Source organism: Eretmochelys imbricata, chromosome 3, assembly GCF_965152235.1.
Source record: "Eretmochelys imbricata isolate rEreImb1 chromosome 3, rEreImb1.hap1, whole genome shotgun sequence".
Lineage (NCBI taxonomy): Eukaryota > Metazoa > Chordata > Testudines > Cheloniidae > Eretmochelys > Eretmochelys imbricata.
In genome coordinates this window covers 65021836-65045918 of record NC_135574.1, presented here as the reverse complement: position 1 = coordinate 65045918, position 24083 = coordinate 65021836, and the positions used below count along the sequence as shown (strand labels likewise).

Genomic DNA, 24083 nt, shown 5'->3' with positions numbered 1-24083 from the left:
ATCGTCACCTTCATTTTCCTGTTTGTTCATAATTTGGAAAAGAAAAACAAGCTTTCCTGCTTTTTCAGGACCCAAGTGATTTCTCAATTTGGAATGAATTAGTCTAAAGGAAGAAAACATTCTTTCTACACTGGAAGAAGAAGCTACTGCTGTTAAAAGTGAGATTATCACTTCAACAGTCTCTGAATCCAAGTGCTTAAGTAACTTCCATCAGTGAACTGGTGTGACTTTCTTAAAAACATCATCAGCAAACATATATTTCTTGAATGATTCACCCTTAGCTCTGAAGTCTATTATAGTTGGCATCATGGAGGGATGTTTGATGGATGTCCATGTCATAGCCAACTCCTCTTCATCAGCAGTTAAGGTTTGACCCTGGTACCAAGTATTGAGAATATTTGCAAGAAAATGAGCTGAGATAGTGCTTGTCCCATTCATTTTTTTAATGCTTGTAATTTAACTCGGTCATTGCATATTTCTCTTTTTAAGATCTTACTTGGTTCCTTCCAAATTTCAACAGCATCAGCAATAAAACAGCTATTTCCCTGCATTTTGTTCAAGGCTACAGAAATAGGCTTCAGGGTACTCAGCATGTGTTCAACATGTCTCTTAAGCCCAATATTGAGAGCTTTGGCTGTGAGAGTGCCATCTATTTTGTCACGATTTTGTTCACAAACATCAGATTAGGCCAGTTCTTGATATAGTGCTCAAAACAGTCCACTCCTGAGTTCCATCGCATGTCTGGTGGGAGAGTTCGCTTGGTTCCTCCCACTTTTTTCAGAGCAGCTGCTGCAAAGTGGTTGTTACAGAGGTATTTTGCAATTTCAGCAACATTAGCCTTTATTTCTGGAACACTGAAGTCTTTGGCTAGGAGGTGCATCAAACGAGCACTGCAACCATATGATGTTAGCTTGGGACTCTCTTCTAAATAATTTCTTCTCCTCTTGGATACATTTGCAGCATTGTCTGTGACCAAGCTGCGTATTAGACATTTGATTTTTTTCCCCCCACAGTTTGTTATAGCTGCTTCTTCTTGTAAGTATTCAAGTAAATGTGTGTGTGTGCATTTCCTGATGTATCAATTGTTTCTGTAAGGAAGACTTTTCCTTCTTCTGTTGTCACACAAGCACATACACCAGGATCATTGTGGACATTGCTCCACCCATCAAGACTCAGATTAACTACTTCACCCTCTAGACCTTTTGCACACTGCTTAATTTCTCTTTCATACACTTTTTCCAGCAATTTGCCTGCGACATCTGCTCTGTTGGGTGGACTGTATTCTGGTCTTAATGACTGAACCATGGTAATGAAGTGTGGGTTCTCAGTCATATGGAAGGGAGAGTTTGTTGCATAAACAAACCGGGCAATTTTTTCATCAATTACCTCTTTTTGTAATCTGCTGGTTCTTCTCACAAATTTATCTATGGTTGTTTCTGAATGATGGAGATTTTTTTTTCTTTTTGCTACAGATGATATACTGTGGCTATGTGACATACATGATGTGACTGAAACACTATCCTTGGCAGATAACTGAAACTATAGAAAATGATGGTGATCTTGAAGGTGGATAGTCTTCAGAATCCTGTATGTTGAGGATGGATTCTCCTAAACAAAATAAGTCAAATGCAGTTATTTAATTATTATTACCATAGTGCTCATTTAGTATTACTCATTGCACTCACTGACACTCAGTACTACTTTAAAGGTGAAATTGTAAAAGGAAGATCTGCCTATTTCAGCTATTTATTTTGTATCACATCGGCATCTAAAATGATAGTACCATAGAGTAAAAACTATATTTTTTGCTCGAACATGAGAATTCAAGAATAGTCCAGAAGGAAGACAGGCAATCCTTAAGAAAGAAGTAAAAATAATAAAAAAATAAAAATAAAATAAAATAAAAAAATAAAAAGAAATAAAAAGAAATAAAAAAAGTTTACCAACTTGAAGTTCCTTCATGTTCAGACATGTCCCTTTCATCATCTTCAATGCAGCTTCCTCCTGAGAAGGAACACTTCTCATGATGTTTCATTCGGACAACCAGGCCGTGCATTTCTTTGTTGCACTGTTTGCATTTTGCATGCATGCCTGTCTTACCCACAGGTAGAGGAACTTCATTAAAATATTCCCAGACTGGGTCTCTTTTACGGCCTGCTGCCATTATAGGTTTTCCCTTCTAGTGAGGGAATGGTATGATAGATCTCAAATCAATGAAGGTTACGTGCAGAAAGACCTCAAGACTTCTGTAATACGCTGGTCAAACAGTTTCACTTTTGATTCTACTGCCTGTCCCTCCCTTCTCACATTGATCTCCAGACTTCTTCTCCTTGTCCAGAACTATTCCACCCCCAACAATCTTCTATTCATTGAACTTTTTGAAACTTTGCACTTTTAGAGAGAGGTAAGGAATTGACTCCGTGTACACAAATTTTCAGAGGAACAATAGGGTTGAGTTCTGTTATTTCTCAACTCTATATATTATTTATTTATTTTAAAACATTTTTTCTGTTAACAAGCATTTTATCTCTGGAGACACAAATCTACAGTTTAAGAACTGGAAAACTAAGCGTCTCTGGTGTCTTCTAGACTGAGCACTGAGTCCCATTGGGTAGATAGATTATTTAGGTTAATCTTTCTATACAGAAGCCCCTGGAACACCATAAGATTGGGTCCCTAATCCATGAACTATTGGAACTCATTTACAAAACTTTTCTTAAACATTACATGAATATAGTCTCATGCTATAGAATTAGAATTTATAATCCCTATTCGATGATGAGATGTCTTTGAGCTATAATGTATCTTAATTAAAACTATCTTTAGATAGGTTTTTTCCTCAAAAGGCATTTTATAAAAAAAATCTGATTTAAAGCAAAAAAATCCGATTTTTAAAAAAAAATCATTGATTTTTATCTACCCTGGTTTCATCAGATCCTACCTGTATTTTTATCTTCCATCCTCTCCTCCTTACTAGGACTTAGAGAATCTCCATTAATAGATCATCTGCTAAGGGATATCTCTGTCTGAACCACGTGCTCCTCTGCACCTGTCAGCTTTCCCCCAGCCCTAAGTTTCAAAACTGCTCAACAACCTTTTTAATTTTAAGTGCCAGCAGTCTGATTCCATTTTGGTTTAGGTGGAGCTCATCCTTCCTGTATATCTCTCTTTCCCAAAAGTTGCCCTAGTTTCTAATAAATCTAAACCTCTCCTCCCTACACCATCATCTCATCCACACATTGAGACCCTGCAGTTCTGCCTATCTAACTAGCCCTGCGTGTGGAACTGGAAGCATTTCAGAGAATGCTACCATGGAGGTCCTGGACTTCAATCTTTTAACTAGCAGCCTAAATTTGGCCTTCAGGACCTCTCTCCTGTCCTTTCCTAAGTCGTTGGTACCTACATGTACCATGACCACAGGCTCCTCCCCAGAACTACACATAAGTCTATCTAGATGTCTCGAGATCGGCAACCTTCTCACCAGGCAGGCAAGTCACCACTCCTGGTCATTGCAAATCCAGCTATCTATGTTTCTAATGATTGAATCGCCCATTACTAATACCTATCTCTTCCTAATTACTGGAGTTCCCTCCCCCGGAGAGGTATTGTCAGTGTGAGAGGATACCACAACATCATCTGGAAGGAGGGTCCCAACTATGGGATCGTTTCCCTCTGCTCCAGTTGGATGTTTTCCTTCCCTGAGACTTTCATCCTTCTCAAAGGCTGTCAGTCCGGGGGTGGGACCGTTCTTCTGTGTTTCGGAAAGTCTCATCTATATACCTCTCTGTCTGCCTTAGATCCTCCAGTTCAGCCACTCTCATCTCCAGAGCCCGTACGCAGTGTCTGAGGGGCAGGAGCTCCTTGCACCAAATGTACACATATGTCACCTGCCCATAGGGCAGGTAATCATACATGCTGCATTGGGTACAATAAACTGGATAATTCCCACTCTGTTGCTGGACTTCTGCCTGCATTCTCTTTTTACTCCTGAAGCTCGTTCCTTTGTTGTTGTTGGATGTGTTTGGCTTTAAGTTTAAAGAATGTAAAGGTAAACTCTCTCTCAAAACTCCCTTTAGCTGCTCCTGTTCCCTAGCTGTTGAACTCAGTATGGTGTGAGGTAAAACTTCAAAGCAATTGACATGTGTATTGTCCATTAAATATCAGTCAGTGGAGCTATCTGAAGCTATTGTCCACTTTCCTGTGAACATGCAATCCACTCCTACTTGAATTAACCACTTGTAATCATATTGCAAACACAATAATAATCAAACAGTATAATGTTCATAAATTAGACAACATATCAGATCAAAAGAATTTTATATTTATAAATTGTTGCAGGCAGCTTTGATATCCTTCTCTTGCTTGCCTGTTGTTGTCCTTTATTATTATCATTATTACTTATCATCCATTAGTATGTAACTCCACAAAACAGTGAGGCATGTTCCCAGATCTCAAGAGTCTACAATCTATTATCTATAATTTTTTTATTCTCATGACTGGTGTTTTCTGCCTTTTGTCCTTCATTTTGTTTCTTACCAGCAATCTGGTTTTGGTGATATTTGTTTGACTATAGATTGGAAGCGATAGAGGCCAGCTTGGTACTTTAAAGTCCACGTTTCTCTAGCTGGGGTCTTCCACATTGCTGGATGCAGGGTAGAGGGCTGGGATAAGGCCTACGAACCATTTAATTCTTCAAAATAGGGCCTTAGTGGGATATAGCTGGCTCATAGGCCTTGTGCCAATTTTCTGCATGGGGATGAATTTCAGTAGAAAGGATTGAAAAAAGTGAGACGTTTATAATTTGGGGTTATTATGAAGAACAGAAAATAATGCTGAACTGAAACAAAACACACTTTTCGTTTAATGGTCATGGTCATTCATAACCGTTTTTAGTACAGTATTTACACTTACAGAGGTTTGATCCACTTCCTCTGTGTACTTTTAAACACTAATATATAATGGATTGCATTACAGGAATTAAGGGACTAGCTTGTCTCTTCCTTGTAGGTGAAACATACAGGAAACTGGCTGGTGATGACTGAGAAACATTGGTGAATTGAACTGAAGCTGTTCTATGAACTAGTGTTTTTTAAGGTTGTTGTTTTAGGCAGCATGGGGAAGTTACCTCTGTTACTCTATATCCTCTTTATGAGTGTATTTGTTAAAATATTTCGGGTTATGAGAAAAGTTTGAACTTTGTTCTATTGGAAAATGTTTGAAATTTTTAAAGAAGTCTTAGTGAGTACCTCCCATTATGATAAGAGAATGAAAAAGGATGATTTCTATTGCTGTGATTCATATATCCTTTTATAAACTACATTTTAATGGAAAATAGACTAATGAGCTGTCACTGGAATAATCTCCACTCTAAAATATCATAAACAATATATTTAAAACTTTTTACTTTATCGTGACTAAACTAAGGGCCAGATTCTCTCATGTAGTATAGCCTTTTTGTACCACACTCCCAGCACAATTGGCCCTTGTACTGACATAACTGGCTCAAGGAGGATCACCTCCCGCGATGCTTAGCTGGTGAAAGGGCTCTAATGTCAGTCCCCTTCCTTTCTCCTGGTATGACTGAAGGATAGGGGGCATGTCTAGGGTGCTCCTGTGCCATGCTGGTCCTTGGCTGTAGTTTCAGTCTCTCTTGGCTATTTGCAGTTGGCATAAATTAGAATACTTCTCTGGCTGCTTTAACTTGGTGTAGTGGACCAGTCCTTGACAGAGGCTGTACCAGGATCAAGTAGGTGCAAAGGTAAGTTTTAAGCCAACGTTGCGCATACACACGCTAAACTACTCTGTGCAGATCAGCAACACCCCCAGGGTCTGGTCTAAAAAGAAGTTTTTTATCTGAAAAGTAATTCCCACAACAAGCTTAGAGCCAGCAATTATTAATTACTGCCAAGATGAGTCACCTTTGGAAGCCCCAGTGGTCCCAGTCTATACTGTCCCTCAAGGAAACATAAATATACATAACTCCCTTTAAGGAGTCTGTTTAGTTTGGTGGGAGTCTCCGTTCAGTTTGTGAAGAGTGCATTAAATTCCAAATTTTAGAATGTGTGTTTACAATAAAGACTTCTAAACTAGGCTGGGCTCAACATGGGTACAGGAGAATTCTAGGAGCTTGATTCTGCCCTTTCTTTGTTGTTGTAGTTGTTGCTGCTGTTATTTTTAAGTGTCTAATTAGAAAGCAGCTGTACATATATGCATGCTAAAAGACCAGCAGAATTTATACTGTGTATTTTCCTCCACCCTTTTTTAAAAGCAGATGTGTCCATGATGAGGGTTTCCCTTCCATATCCTAGCAAAATATGGTCAATATTTAACTACTGCTTCTACCCATGAGTTAGTACTTCTTAATTTGAGTGTCCACCTTGTTGTGGCCTGTCCACTCCAGAGTCTCATTCCTAGTCACTTTTCTGCCAGAGATGACACGCTATAGACAAGTATAGAAAGTGTCTTATGCTGCTTATCAATTTGACACAAAATCTTTATCTGACATTCTAAATTAGCCAGTAAATATGCTGGCATGATTAATAAAACATTTAAACCAGATTCTTTCCCAGCCCTTTTGTGCTGCTCTGGCAGCTCAAAGGGCCAAGAAAACAAAGCCATTTCCTATCCTGCATTGTGGGCAGTTCCCAGCAGTAGAGCCAACATTGGGGTGGGGGTGGGGTCATTGCAAGAGCACTACTGCTCTGTGGCAATTCCTGTCCTGGCTGATGGATGACCCTTTGAGTCTAGAGCTTGATGAACATTTTCTGACAAATGTTTCATGAAAAAGTGCCGGTTTGTTAAACCTGAAATGTCTCAGAAAGCAAGTTCAGCAAACTTTTGTTGAATCACAGGCAAGATTCCACTGGAGCCCTGCCTGGTTCCCTGCCAGGTTGCCTGGTGGACTGCTGGAGACCTCAGGCCTTCCAGCTACAAGCATGTCAGTTTGAGTCTGCAGCTCTCAGTTCCAGCGAGCATATTTTGTTTCCAACACACCATGTGTCAGAGGATTTCAAGTTCATAATAATTTTGAAAAAATTGGTTTTGATCAGATTTGGAATGAAATTAAATTTTGAAATCTTGAAATTTCTCACAAACCAAAAATCCTGAATTTTGGTCAGCTCCTTGGGAGCTGTAGGCAGTGGATTTACTTAATTGCAGCCCCCAGCCTCCTTAAAAATGTTCTGGAACTGTACTAGCATAAACTGGATTTAGGATCATGGAACTGCAACCTGTTTGTGCCCCCTCGAGCTGCACCCACTGATTTTTGGGTACAGCAGAGTATCAAGCCCGATATAAGAATTCTGCCATCTCTATTATCACTTCTTCATTTACCAAGGAGATGAGCGGGGTGTAAATGCTCTTTGTACACTTCAGCCTCATTTCACTTGCCCTTCATGTTCCCCCTTCTCCCCCTTTTGTATTCTCTGTTGCCCTTACTCACTCTCTTCTGTGTTCTCTCTCCCTTTCTTTGTCTTTTAGTTTAGTTAATCCCTTCCCACAGAACCCCACCTGAGAAATGAAAAAAACAAAACAAAACCATAACAAAAACTGTGGTACTAAAATGACATTTGCAAACCATTAGTCTATTCACTTTGGTTGTATGTTATAGCCTTACTGCTTGATGCTTTGTCTTGTCTATAGTGTAAGCTCTTCAGGGGAGAAACTGCTTAGTATTCTGTGTTTGTAAAGTGTCTAGGTCTTGGTCGGGGTCCCTTGTCCCTGGAATACAAAAAATTGCCTGTTTATTATTTTTATCATATTTATTTCTGTTAAAGATATAGAAATAGCATGTCAATATGATATTTAGCCAGGAGGTATTCCATTGTTGTTCTTGGAGTTTCAGCATTTTGTGGCATATCATATAACTGGTTAAAAGATAGGAAACAAAGAATAGGTGTAAATGGTCAGTTTTCAGAATGGAGAGAGGTAAATAGTGGTGTCTCCCAGGGGTCTGTTCTGGGACCAGTCCTATTCAACGAATTCATAAATGATCTGGGAAAAGGGGTAAACAGTGAGGTGGCAAAATTTGCAGATGATACAAAATTACTAAAGATAGTTAAGATCCAGGCAGACTGCGAAGAGCTACAAAAGGATCTCTCAAAACTGGGTGACTGGGCAACAAAATGGCAGATTGCATTTAGCAACATTAAATTTCAAGTAATGCACGTTGGAAAGTATAATCCCAACTATACATATAAAATGATGGGGTCTAAATTAGCTGTTACCACTTGAGAAAGAGATCTTGGAGTCATTTTAGATAGTTCTCTGAAAACATCCACTCAGTGTGCAGTGGCAGTCAAAAAAGCGAACAGAATGCTGGGAATAATTAAGAAATGGATAGATAAAAGTTCAGAAAATATCATGTTGCCTCTATAGAAATCCATGGTACACCCACATCTTGAATAGTGTGTGCAGATGTGGTCGTCCCATCTCAAAAAAGATATATTGGAATTGGAAAAGGTTCAGAAAGGGGCAACAAAAATGATTAGGGGTATAGAACGGCTTCCATATGAGGAGAGATTGATAAAACTGGGGCTTTTCAGCTTGGAAAAGAGACAGCTAAGGGGAGATATGATTGAAGTCTATAAAATCATGACTGGTGTAGAGAAAGTAGATAAGGAAGTGTTTACTACTTCTCATAACACAAGAAGTAGGGGTCACCAAATGAAATTAATAGGCAGCAGGTTTAAAACAAATAAAAGGAAGTATTTCTTCACACAACGCCCAGTCAATCTGTGGAACTCCATGCCAGAGGATGTTGTGAAGGCCAAGACCATAACAGGGTTCAAAAAAGAACTAGATAAATTCATGGAGGGTTAGGGTTAGAGTTTTCTACTCTGCTGTGGGCATGAATCAGGGTTGTGTACTTGAAGGAGGCTGTCTGCTGTAGTACTCCATCTCGTTTCTTGCAGATGTTGGGAGGTGTGCAGTGAATGAGGCAGAGGAAGGCAGTAAGGGAGAGTATGATCTGATGATTAAGGTATTTGAATGCCGCCTTGGAGAATTGGATCTTTTCCTGCCTTCTGCTATAAAATTCTTATGACATGCTAGGCAAGTCGTTTAAAATAAATTTTTCAGAGGTGGTCACTAATTGTATGGTCCTCATTTTGTGGGTACCCAACTTGAGATTTTAGGGCCTGATTTGCAGAAGTACAAATCTTATAACTACAACTGAAGTTAATGGGAGCTGTGCTTGAATATATAAAGTGGTATAAAATGCTAAGTACTCTGAAATATCAGCTGCTAGGTCTCTCAAATTGGGCACCCAAAGTTAGCAGTAACTTTTGATCTTAATCCCTCTTTGTATGTTTGCCATCTGTAAAATGGGGATAATAATACCCACTCATCTCACAGGAGTGTTGTGAAAATAAATTCTTTACAGTATATTATAGTGACGATACAGCATATTATAGATATTATAGTGATGAATGCCATAGAAAAGCCCAGGAGGAAATTAAAATTCTGTCTTCTGAGCAGGGTTTGAGCAGTGTGCATCAGATAAGGCATGGGAGAAAATAATGAGGAAAAAATAAAACATTAAACAGTTGCTTATTAAATGAGCATTGTCCAATCTGTGGACTAAATGAGGTGGGGTCCTGTGGAAAAAATAGTATTTGATCTTATGATTAAAGACTGTATCATAATCCATAAGCACAAGGGGGGTGAATTAAGGTTTCACAGGTTGCCTTAATTCTGGTGTGTCCTAACTTTTCAGTGCTTGACTTTGAAACCTTAATAATGTTCTTTTAACATAGTTTTTTGTGTGCACTCAGTTACTGAGCGTCAAATCCTGAACCCCTGTTACCTTTTGTTAAGGCAGTACAATAGAATAACATACGTGCTGACTCTTCACTATGCTGCTTGATTCTCAAGACAATCATACCCAATGAGCAAAGAGTTATGTAGATTTGAATTTGCTTCACAGGTGAGTAATGCAGAACTAATCAGGGAGAAGAGTTTATTGTACAAATGAGCTTCCAACCAGCAATCAATGCTCCATTGATTCTGACCCACCCTACAGGGCTCACTGAGCTATTGCGAGGAAGAAGAAAGTGGAACGGGAATGTATGCACTGTTGGTCCACAGGGCAGTAAGGTCAACAAAGAACTGGCTAACCATATGGTGCTGCTGTTCTTCTTTGTTTCTAGCTGTGACATTTAATTAAGAAGGCTAAAATACATAGTTTCCTAATATTATTTTTCCCTTTAAACAATTGCTGTAGTAGGTTCAGGTAACTGTATTATGATATGGGTTGTTAATGTGGGGATGCAAGTGCTGACTGAACACCTTGGCTGATGAGTCAACATCTACGTTCAAAGGATAGAAAAAAAGTGGTTAAATAGCCCAAAGGTGTCTGATTTTAAACAGTATTTTCAGAGATACTGGGCTCTGTCCAAAAAGGTACCTTATACAATGAATGGTTTCAGAGTAACAGCCGTGTTAGTCTGTATTCGCAAAAAGAAAAGGAGTACTTGTGGCACCTTAGAGACTAACCAATTTATTTGAGCATGAGCTTTCGTGAGCTACAGCTCACTTCATTGGATGCATACTGTGGAAACTGCAGAAGACATTATATACACAGAGACCATGAAACAATACCTCCTCCCACCCCACTCTCCTGCTGGTAATAGCTTATCTAAAGTAATCATCTAGTTGGGCCATTTCCAGCACAAATCCAGGTTTTCTCACCCTCTGCCCTCCTCCCCCCCAAACTCACTCTCCTACTGGTAATAGCCCATCCAAAGTGACCACTCTCTTTAAAATGTGTATGATAATCAAGGTTGGCCATTTCCAGCACAAATCCAGGTTTTCTCACCCCCCCACCCCCCTCCAAAAACCACACACACAAACTCACTCTCCTGCTGGTAATAGCTTATCCAAAGTGACCACTTTCCTCACAATGTGTATGAAAATCAAGGTGGGCCATTTCCAGCACAAATACAGGTTTTCTCACCCCCCCCCCTTTTTTTCAAAAAAACACACACACAAAAACTCACTCTCCTGCTGGTAATAGCTCATCCAAAGTGACCACTCTCCTTACAATGTGCATGATAAGGTGAGCCATTTCCAGCATAAATGGGTTTCATGCTGGCAGCATTTGAAGCGAACTCTCAGACCTTAATATTGCTGGATTCCTTTTATCTGGTGTTACAGCTACATAGTGGAAAAATTTCTAATATTCCTTTCTCAGATGGTAGCATGAGGATAACTGGCTGCAGGATGAAAACTTCTCATTTTTTTTCAAACTAGCCCACATTTCTGGGAACTTCGAGCAGGGTTACAATGTATATGTTTTTCTGACTGAATGTGTCTCATTGAGGATGGCAAGGTCTCTGCTGAACTGCATAGTTAAGAGACTGTTGTCCCTTAACAGACACAAAGGGAACTGTTAAAACAGTTTCAACCCTAGCAGTATGCTCTGAATATCCCCTTATATAGCGTTACATTAATGTAAAACTGGTTTGCAATCAGCATTAGACTTTAAAACTAACTGCTTGTGGAAAAGGTGTTAGAGAAGAGTGATTTGGGGAAGAGGATTCTGGAAAGTCTGAGAAAAAAGGGAGATGAGAAAATCACTGAGAAGAAAAGGAGAGAGAAGACTGAATATAGAGCTACAGAGACAAGAAATGAAAAAGACAAGAGAAAATTCTCTCTCTAATACCATGGGTATCTGGACAGTCAGAGAAATGCTGCCTTTAGAAACAAGTGGAAAGAAGCAAGAAGGAAAAAAGGGGAGAAAAAACGTTGGGGTATGACTCTTATGATTACATTTTGATCCCTATTTGTCATTGTTGTTTGGATGCTGTCCCACTGGAACAGATTTCTAAAATGAATACGGCATACTTCTGCAAAGTTCCTTACAAATGTTTTAACAATGTCATCGGTTAAGCACCCATACTGCTTTTATTTCCCCTTCAAGGAATCCATTCCAATGAGACCTTGCTCCACAGATTTTGAAAGGTCACTTTACCACTCTGGGCTGGATTCAAGCTTTTTAGAAAATCCATACAGCTTTTTGCTTCATTTAACACAGAGATGTTAGGTCAGTTTAAGTCTAAAAGAAGGATGGCTGTACAGCTCTTTTCTTTGGTGTTCTTATACTCAAAAGTAATTTTAAACTCCACGATGCTTACAATGCTTAAGCAATACTAATTGGCCTTAGGTGATTTATAAAACGGACACAGAAATTTACAAGTTTTACAAAATAACAATGTCTGTGCTGTGCATCACAAAACACAAACAAGCCAAAACCTTATGGGTTAACACATGCAATACTAACTCACAAGCTGCAGATTTCTTCTCTATCCTGTATTTTATTGTCATGTCTTACATTATGTGTCCTTGGTTGATTTTTGAATTTATTTGTTTTTGGATTTATAAATGCACACAGTTTTGCCTGTTTTTCCTATAATAAGAAAACAAAATGTATTGTATCTTTCCTTTGGTTAGGAATTTTTGGACTTAAGCAATATTGTCAGGTCAATCAGATATATACAGTATGTTCAACATACTATGATAATGTGTGATATAAGAATATATAAACTTCTGTTTATAGAAAGATCCTTTTAGCTAACAGTGGAGATCTGTGGTAGAAGTAGTGTTTGCAGAAATTTTGAAGAAAAAGATAAATTAATTGTAACTAGAGTAGCATGTATTGTGTATGTCGTATATTGACAGATCTTCTAAATCTTTTTAAAAATTAAAGTAAAGCAGGACTATGAGAGACCTACATTGTGTATTTTTACTGGCAGGATTTTTCTGTTGACTCATCCTGTTAGTAAGTATTAAGTTGCATGGAACCATTGGTAGATATTACTGAGGCAGTGGGGCTTGTAAACTTGACTCTGAATAAGGGAGTGTCTCTTAGAGCAGAGAAGGTCTAAGCTGGACAGTCATCTAGGAGGAACTCTATGAGCTGCAAAGGCAGGGGATGGAATTTGTTATACTGTTAGGTTTCAGAGTAACAGCCGTGTTAGTCTGTATTCACAAAAAGAAAAGGAGTACTTGTGGCACCTTAGAGACTAACCAATTTATTTGAGCATAAGCTTTCGTGAGCTACAGTGCTGTAGCTCACGAAAGCTTATGCTCAAATAAATTGGTTAGTCTCTAAGGTGCCACAAGTACTCCTTTTCTTTTTGTTATACTGTTGTAACCCTTCTGCCCGTCAGAGTTGGCAGCAACAAGGCCCGGGTTCAATATCTAGGGGATTCATTCCAATAACACAATGCAAACCGGCTCGAGTGCCCACCCAGTGACCTGGGACAAATATATACCACCCCCGCTGGGCGCCTCCAAGAGGCAATACTTCCCCTCTCGCAAGCACATAGTCTGAGTGTAGCAAAAGCCTTTTAATATCAGAGAGAAACAATGTGGCATTATGTTGGGGAAACACCACCAACAGGATTTGTAATACAACCCATGAGCAAAACCCCACCCCAAGCAAATTGGGGCATGCTCTTTCCCTTTGGTTCTTGAGTCCAGCAACCTGAAATCACCCAAAGTCCCAAAAGTCCAATGACCCAAAAGTCTCTTTCCCTGGTCAGGGGAGCCCCAGAGTTTGAAAGTTTATCTGCAGAGCTTTACCTCCCAACCTGGGTGGAGATGGCGGGGGGGAAGAGAGGTAAGGGGCACCTTACATGATCTGAAGCTGACCACCCCACAGCTCCATAGGCCTTCGCTCCGCTCCGCCAGCCGCCCCACGAACTGCTTCGCTCAGCTTGGCTCCGCTGCCCACCAGCAGCTCCCACCGTCCCACAAACTGCTCCACCAGCCGGTCCACGAACTGCTCCGCTCCACATCCCACAAGCAGCTCCCGCCGTCCCACGAACTGCTCCACCAGCCTGTCCACAAGGCACTCCAGCTGTCCCACAAACTGCTCCACAATATATCTTCAGGCTCCCCCACTACTTAACACAACACTCAGTGATTTCAGCTCTTAGTCAGTTCAGCTCTTTGGTGAATTCAGCTTGTAGTAGGGGAGCCTCAGTGCTGGTACACCGTTAGCCCAAAGTGACTTCAGCAGCCTGTAACTAGACTCCTAATGGAATCAAAATTAGCTCTGATATTCCACAGTGGAGAGAGGAGGAAGTGCAATTAGCATGTAAGGCCCTCACCAAGGGGCCCATGCCACCAAGTATTAATACTTGTCCCTAGCCTCTCTCAAGTCACAGAGTTTTGGAACCCATGACCCTTGCCTAGCAAGTGCTACTTAGTTGATGGTGAATCCCTCCATCATAACAAAAGGCCAAGTACAGTTCCCAGCACAGTTCCCATAATCAGGGTAATAACAATTTATTCTTCTTGCCCCAATAACAGAGACACTGGGGATCCCACAGCAGCCAAAGTGACCACTTGGGCAGCTATGGCCTCATTCTAGGTGGGGTGGGTGTGCCTATGCAAATGAGATTGGCCCCTGAAGTTCTTTTCCACAACTTGCCACACCTCACCACCAGATGTCAGGGTGGAGCTCATCCTGACACTGCTTACACTGTTATGAGTTTCTTTGTAAACAAATCCAAACACTAGGAAGGGACTGATTTTTCATCTGATAATGCATTGACTATATTTTGGAACAGAGTGGAAAAAGTCACTTATTAGTCACCCAAAGCACAGTGAAACCTGCATGTATAGAGCACCTGAAATACTTATTCCCCATTTCTTAGTCAATATAATGCATCCTAGGTGCTTACCATATGTAGGATCGGCTCTAGGCACCAGCAAAGCAAGTACGTGCTTGGGGCGGCACATTTCCAGGGGCGGCGTTCCAGCCATCCTTTTTTTCCCCCCGGCTCCGCTCAGTCAATCAATGAGACCCTGCATTGGGCAGGGTGGCGGGCTCAGCGCGGGGGTCCCGCCCTGGTCCGCCCCCTCCCCCTACGGCTGGCCCACCCCCCAGCCGTTCTGTTGGTTACTGTCCCCTCTGCAGAGGTGGGTCTGGGTCTGAGATTGGGCTGGGGGCCCACGGGTGGGATGTACAGCCCCGAGCACCTCACTCCAAACACTACTATAGCATTACACATTCTTTTAACAGTACCAGTATCAATGGCTTCTGGTGAGTGCAGTTTCTCAAAACTGAAATTACTAAAATTTATTTGAGGTCCACCATGTCTCAAAATTGTTTGTTACGACTCGCATTAATTTCAATTGAAAGTACCATTGCAAAAAATTTAGATTTAGATTTTCACTGAATTATTAAAAGACTACGCAAGTATAAAAACCATATAAATTCTTTTAATTTATGAGAAACTGGGTGCACCAGAAGACACTAACGTTTTTCATTACAGTGTATAGTTGAACCCAAATTGTTTGTAATTGTGATTTTGTTAAAATTAAATGAATACACTAGTAGGAAATTGTTTTATTTCAGTAACTACAAATTCTCTGTTTTCATTTTTTAAAAATTTTAAACAGTCAAAACAAAACATTTCAAAATGCAAACGTGTAAAAGCCAAAAAAAAAGGGAGGGGGCCGCCAAGAATTTTTTTGCTTGGGGGTGGCAAAAAACCTAGAGCCGGCCCTGATCATTTTGATGGATCAGTGGAACACGTTTCATAGTATATTTTGGGCTATAATTGTGTGGGAGGAACTTGATCTAAAAGGTTTAAATGTTTACCTGATAGTATATAATAGGTAATTGTCCCAAATATCTTAAAGGGACAAGGTGGGTAATATCTTTTATTGGACCAATTTCTGTTGGTGAGAGAGACAAGCTTTTGAATTTACACAGAGCTCTTCCTCAGACCACATCCATGATGGTGGATCCCTTTGCACCCATGAGAACTCCAGTGAAATCTGTGAGGTTCCATTGACTCCTTATGGCCATGGGTCCACTTGCCTGGAGGTGGCAGTGGGACTGTGAGACCATGTGCAGTAAATGTTTATATAGTTTTTCTTGTCTCTGTAATAAAGACAAATTTTATAATAATTTTACCTTACTCCTGTGTAATTTGTATTGAAATCTGTGTAATCCTGTATAACTAGTGTTGAAATCTTCTTTTTTGTCATTTTCTCCATGGTTTTTAAAAGTGAAGTCAATGAGACTTCTGCTGTTATCTTCATTAAAGCTAGGATTTCACCCACTCTCTCACATGGGTTATGAGATAATACTGCATTTCTTATGTGCATATAACTCCCATTGCAGCTGAGGTAATTTTGAAAAAGGGCTGTAGGATGATAAAAAAAAAATCAGTGAATAGTGAATTAAAATACCACTTGTAGCTCATTAGTATAAGTTCCATTGTATTAGCAGTGCTAAATAACAATTTTCAAGCATTCTGCTAAAGTAAAATTATGAGTACATTCAAAACTACAGGATATTTCCTCTTTTGGGGGGCCCAAGGCAAGTTGTGTATATGCAAAGCTTGTAGTATCAGACCCTTGTTGCACACAAGTCAAAGGGGATGTCTAACCCTAAAGGCTGGTGGACTGTTTTTTTAAATAATGTATGCAATTGCTCCTGCATTCTTATAATTTGTACTTAACCTAGAGCATTTCATGGACACTTTATACTTTAGTTCATAGGAATCGGCCTATTCTTTTTCAGTCTGCCAAATATATTTTTTAGATCTGCATGAAAAGCAGCTATATCATATGCTACATGAATTTGTAGTTTCAGACAAACAGCCTGTGAAATGCATAAACAATTTAAAATATGTTTTAAATTCAGTCTTATTCTTAATATTGGTTTATCTGTTTTAACCATGGGGCCAAATACTGTATTTTTAAGTAAATCAATCAGAGTTTATACCTGAGTGGCCAAATCTGGCAATCTTTTACCTTTTTGAGTGCTGAATCAGTTTTAAAAGTAATATTGTATTCCATAATAAATTAAACACTTTTTTTGATTTAGCTCATAGAAGTGTTTCTCACAGGCTTACATCTCTAAACAGGTGGTTATTGAGAGTTCCATTTTGTCCTGTGATTGTTTTTATGATATACAGATATTTTAACACATAGCTGCTTGATACAGAGTAAATTAAATAGACATTTAAGTAAATGCTAAAAATTTTAAATAAATGTTCATATAATGTAGAAATGCAAAATATTTATTTATTTGCTTGCAGAGGTCTTTTTATCACCATCCATGACCAGGGGCACATTGCTACAATGCTTAAATCATGGCCTGAAGATGCCATAAGGGTAAGTTCAATTTTATTTGTATGGCAAAGTTGCTTTTGATCTGTATCTTTGTAACTGTGGCTAAAATGTTTTGACTAGCTACTGCTTTTAATTCAAATTAAATTAGGTTGTATAGTGGTATTAATTAGTTGCTATAGGTTTCTTAAATCACTGTTGTATCAAAGCCACTTTCCAGTTGCAGCTTCAGAATCTTGTGGCTTTTAAACTGTGCTATGTGTTAGGATTTCCTTTGCTGTTTAGAATTTGAACTTCTTGATAACTTGCCAATTATATTCAGTCTCATGTAATTTAAAGGTTTCATTTGTTTTTGAATATGATATGGATTGATTTAATTATTTACATCTGAATGATCTCTACATGTGGATCAGTTAACTCCCAAATATGACATCTTCTCTTTATTTCTCTATAAAGAAAGTTCTGCTAAGCGTTTTACAGTCAAAGCAATTTCAGTAATAATTGATTCTAAAGAGTTCTCCCACAAGCTGTTTCTATTCTCCACCTACAGCTGTTTGTCATGGAATAAGGTGTGAAAATTATTCATTCCTTTAAAATATCAAAGAAATTGTTTCTATTCTGATCCTAAAATCTGAACATACTTTAGTATAAATGAGTGACAAATGCATCAATAAGCAATGGTAGATGACTTTTGGAAAATACAATTTGATCCAAATTGTCATTATAAACTGGGATTCTCTCCTTTTCTATTGTTCTTGCTCTCTCCATCTTATCACAGCTGTGAATTAGGGATAATGGTGCTTGCCCATCTTTGTAAAGCACTTTGAGATCTGCAGATCAAAGTACCTCTGTAAGCAACAGATGGTGGGAGGTGATGGTATTCATTTTATTATATTGTTTTGTATCCTGAGATTGCATTCAGGCTTAGTCTCATTTTTAAAATAATAATTATTGTTGATTAAACAGGAATGCCCAGGTTTTTGTGCAGAGAATTTCTTTTTTACTTAATATTTTATTTTGGAGTATATCTCCTTTTTATCCCATTTTTTTGTTTTTGTTTGAGCCCTTAAAAAATGTTCTGCTGAGTGTTCATATCCTGTGAACAAATACTTATAGGTGCTTTTATACCATGTAAAGCCTCCTAGAACAACTTTAACAGCTGTTTTTTCAAAAACACACTGAAATAGCTTAATGAGGAAACATTTGAATGGTCCAAATATCCATGTAAACAGTGTGTTTGTGTGATACACAGTGATCATTAACCTATGTCCTTTATTTAAATTTACAAGACCAGATTTGGTTACAATGTAATAAACAAAAATTGAACTTAACAGATGTTCAAGTTATCCTTTTGAGTGTAATATGTTCATTTCTACTGGCTTAGTCTACCTTTCCTTGTGAATGAGAGTTTTACAAGAAACAATCTAAATGTACTGACTTGGAATACACTAGAACTACTTTGCAACATATTTTTCCATATGTTATCTTTAAGGTTTGTTTTAAATAGTTTTATAACAGCAACATTTGGTGGAGATTTTACCACAACATGCAGCTTTAATCTTGCACTGATTTGTGAAATACAGACAAATGTTTTGGTTTCTTTTTCCATTTCCAGCATCTGTGTGTTGACACCATTTTTAACTATTTGCTTGTTCTATATATCTGTCATCTGCACGTGTATTATATGTAGAAACACACATACAGTATGTGAATGTGGAGAGGTTAAATGGATTTAGCAAGGACAGGTACATTATAATGTTGCTTGCAATTAAAATGTTACAATAGAAACCATTAAAAGTCAACATTTGCTAAACATTTCCTGAGTTACCACAGACATCTTTTTTAAATTAGTGCACAAGAACACTGTTGCTTATAAAGTAAGGTTATGAAGTAAGGTTGATGTATACATAACCTACCTATCACAAAAACACAAAAGTGAGAAAATGAAAAATAAAGGCATTTAATAGTACATATAATCTGTTTCTGCACCCAGAGAGAGAGAATTAACCACTAAATCAGACAACACACCACAACTTTAACTGCCTCAGCAGGGATACCAGCCTCTCAACACCCCCTGCTCCCCTAATTGCCCTAACGGCACTGCAAACAGATCAGACTCCCCCATCCACCCTTAGTCTTTTCTGAACTCTAACCCTCTCTGGAGTTGGTTGTTACTGACATATTATTCTAAGCCTCTAGGGGATTCACAGAAATGGCTACAGAGGCTTAGGACTCAGTTTCCCAGATTGTCAAGAGTCCAGGGCAGAAATAGAACAGTCTGGAAGGTTCTACAAGAACCAACCATAAGCCAGAACTCAGAGACAAAGGGTTTGAGTTTTACTTTTGGGTTTGGCTGCTGTTGGAGTAGAGTGGAGAGAGAAACATGACTGCCTGGGAGGTCCCCATTAAACTTCCCATTCCTACCCAAAGGAAAACTTTGAACTCTGGTGCTGTGTGGGTCACTGAAAAGTGTCAGCCCAACAGAGATCAGCAACCCAAGAGGCTGAGGAGTGATTTCAGTTTATACTTCATCTCTGACCCTTTTCTCTGTCACCTCATCCCCGACCCCAGCTCTGACACTGGGCTCTGATTCCTGGCTACCGACTTCTGCTCTAATCACTGGGCCTGACTCATGCTGTAACTGCTAGGCATAACAGCCCACATCCCAGTCATTGACAGTTTGAACTGCTCCCCCCAAAAGACAACACCAGTTAGAGAATTAGAGCTGATGTGGTGAGCATGGATCCTACAAAGACCAATATCTCTCTGATGGAGATAGTGGAAGTCTTACAGATCTTGCAGGTCCAGGTTGCCATCCTGCAGGCACAGTCCTGCAAGTTCAAGCCACACCACTTTCAGTTGGTGACCCCTGCTATCCTTGAGCCTAAGCTCCCCCTACCTGACAAGTTCAATGTGAATCGTGACAAATTTTGTGGGTTCCTAAATCTGTGTCATCATCTCCTATTTCTGCTATGCCTGCAGTCGTACTCCTCCGGCCAAGCGTGAGTAGGAATGGTTATCAGCCTGCTTACTGGGGAGACTGTGGTTTAGGTGTCTCCTGTCCTGGAGAAATCAAGCCCACTTCTGGGACTATTTGAGGACTTAGTTTAGGCAATGGCAGTAAACTTCAATGACCCAAGTCATAAGCATATGGCCGAAGCCATGCTTTAAGTGATGAGGCAGGGACGCTGTCCAGTTGCTAAATATGCAGCAGAGTTCTGATGTTTGATAGTAGATACCGAGAGGAACAAGGCTGCCCAGTTTTATAATTTCTGACTTGGGTTAAACAATGACATTAAAGATGAACTGGCATGGATGGGATCCCTCTCTGGCCTGGATGCCTTAGTCAATCTATGCATCAAGATCGACCACCTCCTGGCTAAATGATCCAAGTAAACAGAAGTTCCTACTGGCTTCCATCAGCTCTGCTGATTCTGGCCCCTGGATCACCAGTTCCTTATCCATCATCTGAACCCCTGCAAGTCGACCAGGTCCAGCCCCATCTTTCTGACGTGGAGAAGAATCGATGCTGAGCATCGGACCTATGCTTATATTGCAGGGAACCAGTGCACATTATATCAAGCTGCCCTGTCAAGGTTTGATCTGCATGCCATGCCCCAGCCCTGGTAGGGGAATCTGGGCTGGGTTGGTGTCCTTCACTTTTCCCCAGCAGTCCACACAGCAATTGTCCATCAGTACCTGGTGATGGCCAATCAGAATCCAACACATCCCTCCCTCTCTGGTTCCAGCTCCGGCACCCTGCGATGCCTGACACCAACCTAGAAGTGCTTGTGGACTCAGGTGCCTCAGACAATTTCATGGATCTGGAGTTTGTCCAAGCACACAATATCTCTCCCAGTCCTAGGAGTATCCTGAGCTAGTGCAGTCTAAGTATAAGCACTCCTCTGCTTTGGTACTGCAGAAGACAGCACTGTTGACTTTGGTGCCTTTGCAGGTTCAGTTGAGTCCAGGGCCAGAAGGACCACCTTCCACATCTGCAACACTGCAACACACTGTACTGACCTATCTTGTTACCGACCACATCAGAGATGTTTGCAGCTACCAGGAACCTCCTGACCCTGATGGTGCCAGTATTATCGGCAATACAAGAGTCAATGCTATTGGTGCTGGTGGGCATAGCAGGGTTCCTACAGCACTCTGTACCATGCCAGCCTCATGTACCCTTCGATACCATCAATGGGAAAACCCATGATGCTTGCCTCTCTGCAGGCCTCTCCACCTTGGCACTGGTTGCTGGCACCATCTGGAACTATGCTCAGTGGAAGGAGAGTCATCTTCTTCTAAATCAAAGGGTCCTACATTTCCTAACCACAGAGTTGCTCTTGCTACCCCTCCTCCAGTTATTTCCATCCTTCCATGGATCCTGTCACAGGAGTACTATCGAGTCGTTAGCCAGGAGGTCACTGGGGGCCTATACTTGTCCAATGGCTTTTTTGGAATGGTTGGGGTTCCCCCCCTCCATGTAAAGATCATATTCCAGGCATTCCTATTTGGTGGCCTTGGAAAGGTGTGTGGCACCTACCTATTGGGAAGCACCCGTTCCTGATTCCAGTCCCAAACTCGATAACAGATATCAAAAGCCAGCTCAACTGGACCCTGTGGATCAAAAAATGGAAGAAGGGTGGCCTCTTCTTCCTTCTCCTCTGACAAGGCAGTCTCGGGAGGGGGCAACTTGCCTTCCCCAGATGGCTATAAGGCACACCAAGAATTGTTAGAGGGATGCCTTAAGTTTGGGCATACAGGTGGAGAAAGTAAAAGAATCCTTACATTGCTTGGTTGATATTTTAGCCATTGCAGGTCCTTCCAGAGTGGCCCTGCCTCTCAATGAGGCCATTATGGACCCAGTTAAGGTGTTATGGGAGACCCCTGCATCTCTTCCCCTCAGCTCAAAAAGGTCCAAATGCAAGTATTATGTTCCCGCCCAAATATGAGTTCCTTTACTCCCATTTCCCCCTTCCCTGGGGTCCCTGGTAGCATTTGTTGCCAATGAGAGGGAAAGGCAGGGACATCAGGGCATAACCCCAAAATCAAAAGACTCAAACAAGTTAGACTAGGCTAGGAAGGTTTGGCTAGGAAGGTTTGTTTTACTTGGGGCTTGCAGCTTTAGGTTGCAAACCAGCATGCAGTTTTGGGCAGGTATGACTTCAATGTGTGGGACTCCATGCTAAAATTTAAAGACATGCTTCTAGGAAATGCTAGGCAGGAGTTCTCCTTCTCGTGGATGGGGGGGAATCAGCAGTGAGGGCCTCACTGCAAGCTGCTCTGGATGTGGCTGATCTGGCTGCCAGGTCAATGGCTTCAGCAGTGGCCATGTTTAGGAGCTCCTCATTGCAGTCATCTGGGCTCTCACAGGAGGTCCAATAGACTATAATAACCTTCTCTTGGAGGGATCCTCACTCTCTGTTCAGAGAAGACTGACACTGAGCTCCCTGTGTGAAAGGACTCAAGGGTAATCTTCCAGGAAGCACTGCAGGCCTCAGCATCTCCTCCGACATTGTGCTCCAGCTGTCTGACAGCACCTGCAGAGAAAAAAAGAGTAAAGGTTATAGGCATAGACCACCTCCTTCTCCTACCTCTGAATCAGTGCCTGCCCCACCTAGCCATCCAGAGGGTTCTGAACAGACAGTTTTATGGAGACTTGAGGACATTATACCAGTTTCCAGATGCCAGACCCTGTTTTTCCTCTGTTTGCAAACGACCTTTCCCATTTCCTCAGTTCTTGGTCTTGTATCACCATGGACCATTGGGTGATGGGCACTGTAGGAGTGGTATATATGGTCCAGTTTATTTCTACCCCTCCTTCCCACCCTCCCTCCTTGTTGCTCTTCAGGGACCCCTCGCACAAAGGACTTCCAATTCAGTAGGTTCAATCTCTCCTTCAGGTGGGAGCCATAGAGGAGGTTCCACAGAATTTAAGAGGAAAGGGTTTCTGTTCCCGTTCTTTCCTAATCCCAAAAGCAAAGGGAAGACTCAGACCTATATTAGACCTGTGCCAGCTCAACAAATATCTCAAAAAGATAAAGTTTTGCATGGTCACCCTGGCATCCATTATTCACTCTGGAGACTGGTATACTGCACTCAATATAAGAGATGCCTACTTTCATGTGTCGATATACCGAGGGCACAGAAAGTTCCTCAGGTTTGTAGTGAAGCACCCACATTACTAGTTCACGGCGCTTCATTTTGGCCTCTCTGCTGCTCCTCAGGTGTTCATGAAGTGTTTGGCCTTGGTGGCAGAGTTCCTGAGGAGACATGGAGTGCAGGTCTACCCTTACCTGGATGACTGGCTAGTCAAGGGCCAGTCCAAAGCTCAGGTTATATCCAGCATATGACTAATTCAGTAAGCCTTCAAGGCTGTAGGCCTACTGATCAATGCAGACAAGTCTACCCTTTACCCGGTACAGAGGATAGAGTTTATAGGAGTTGTGTTGCACTCTACCCAGGCCAGAGCGTTCCTCCCAGAGGCAAGATTCCAATCTATTTAGTCTCTCATGACAGACCTCAAGTTTCAATCACAACAGCCTGAAACTGTAGGAGGCTTGTACGACACATGGCCTTGTGCACATATGTAGTACGACCTGTGAAGCTACACCTCAAGCCCCTCCAGACATGGCTCGAGTCCGTGTACTTGCCAAGCTGTTTTCATCTGGACACTGTGCTCATGGTACCTTCGTAGATTCTAATTTTGCTGAATCAGTAGTTGGATCCTTTCAATGTTTGTGTGGGTGTTCCCTTTCTCCGCCGTGAACAGTCAATGACACTGGTCTCAGATGTGTCAGCTCTAGGGTGGGATGCTCACTTGAGGCCCCTCCAAACTCAGGGTCTTTGTCCTCAAGGGAGCTCACTCTTCATACCAATATCAGAGAGCTCAGGACAATTTGTCTTGCCTGTCAGTCTTTCCTACCTCATATCAGGGGGAGAATCCTATTTGTTCTTACAGACAACACCGCTGCAGTGTTTTACCTCAA

General features: G+C 40.9%; 1 protein-coding gene across 1 annotated transcript in view; it reads left to right on the top strand.

Moving 5' to 3' along the window:
* The window catches only part of ME1 (malic enzyme 1), a 292439-nt gene that overhangs the window by 83452 nt on the left and 184904 nt on the right, over positions 1 to 24083 (top strand). The window contains exon 3 of the mRNA XM_077811631.1: positions 17064 to 17139. Within this exon, the coding sequence (XP_077667757.1) occupies positions 17064 to 17139 (76 nt within the window). The remainder of the gene's footprint in view (positions 1 to 17063; positions 17140 to 24083) is intronic.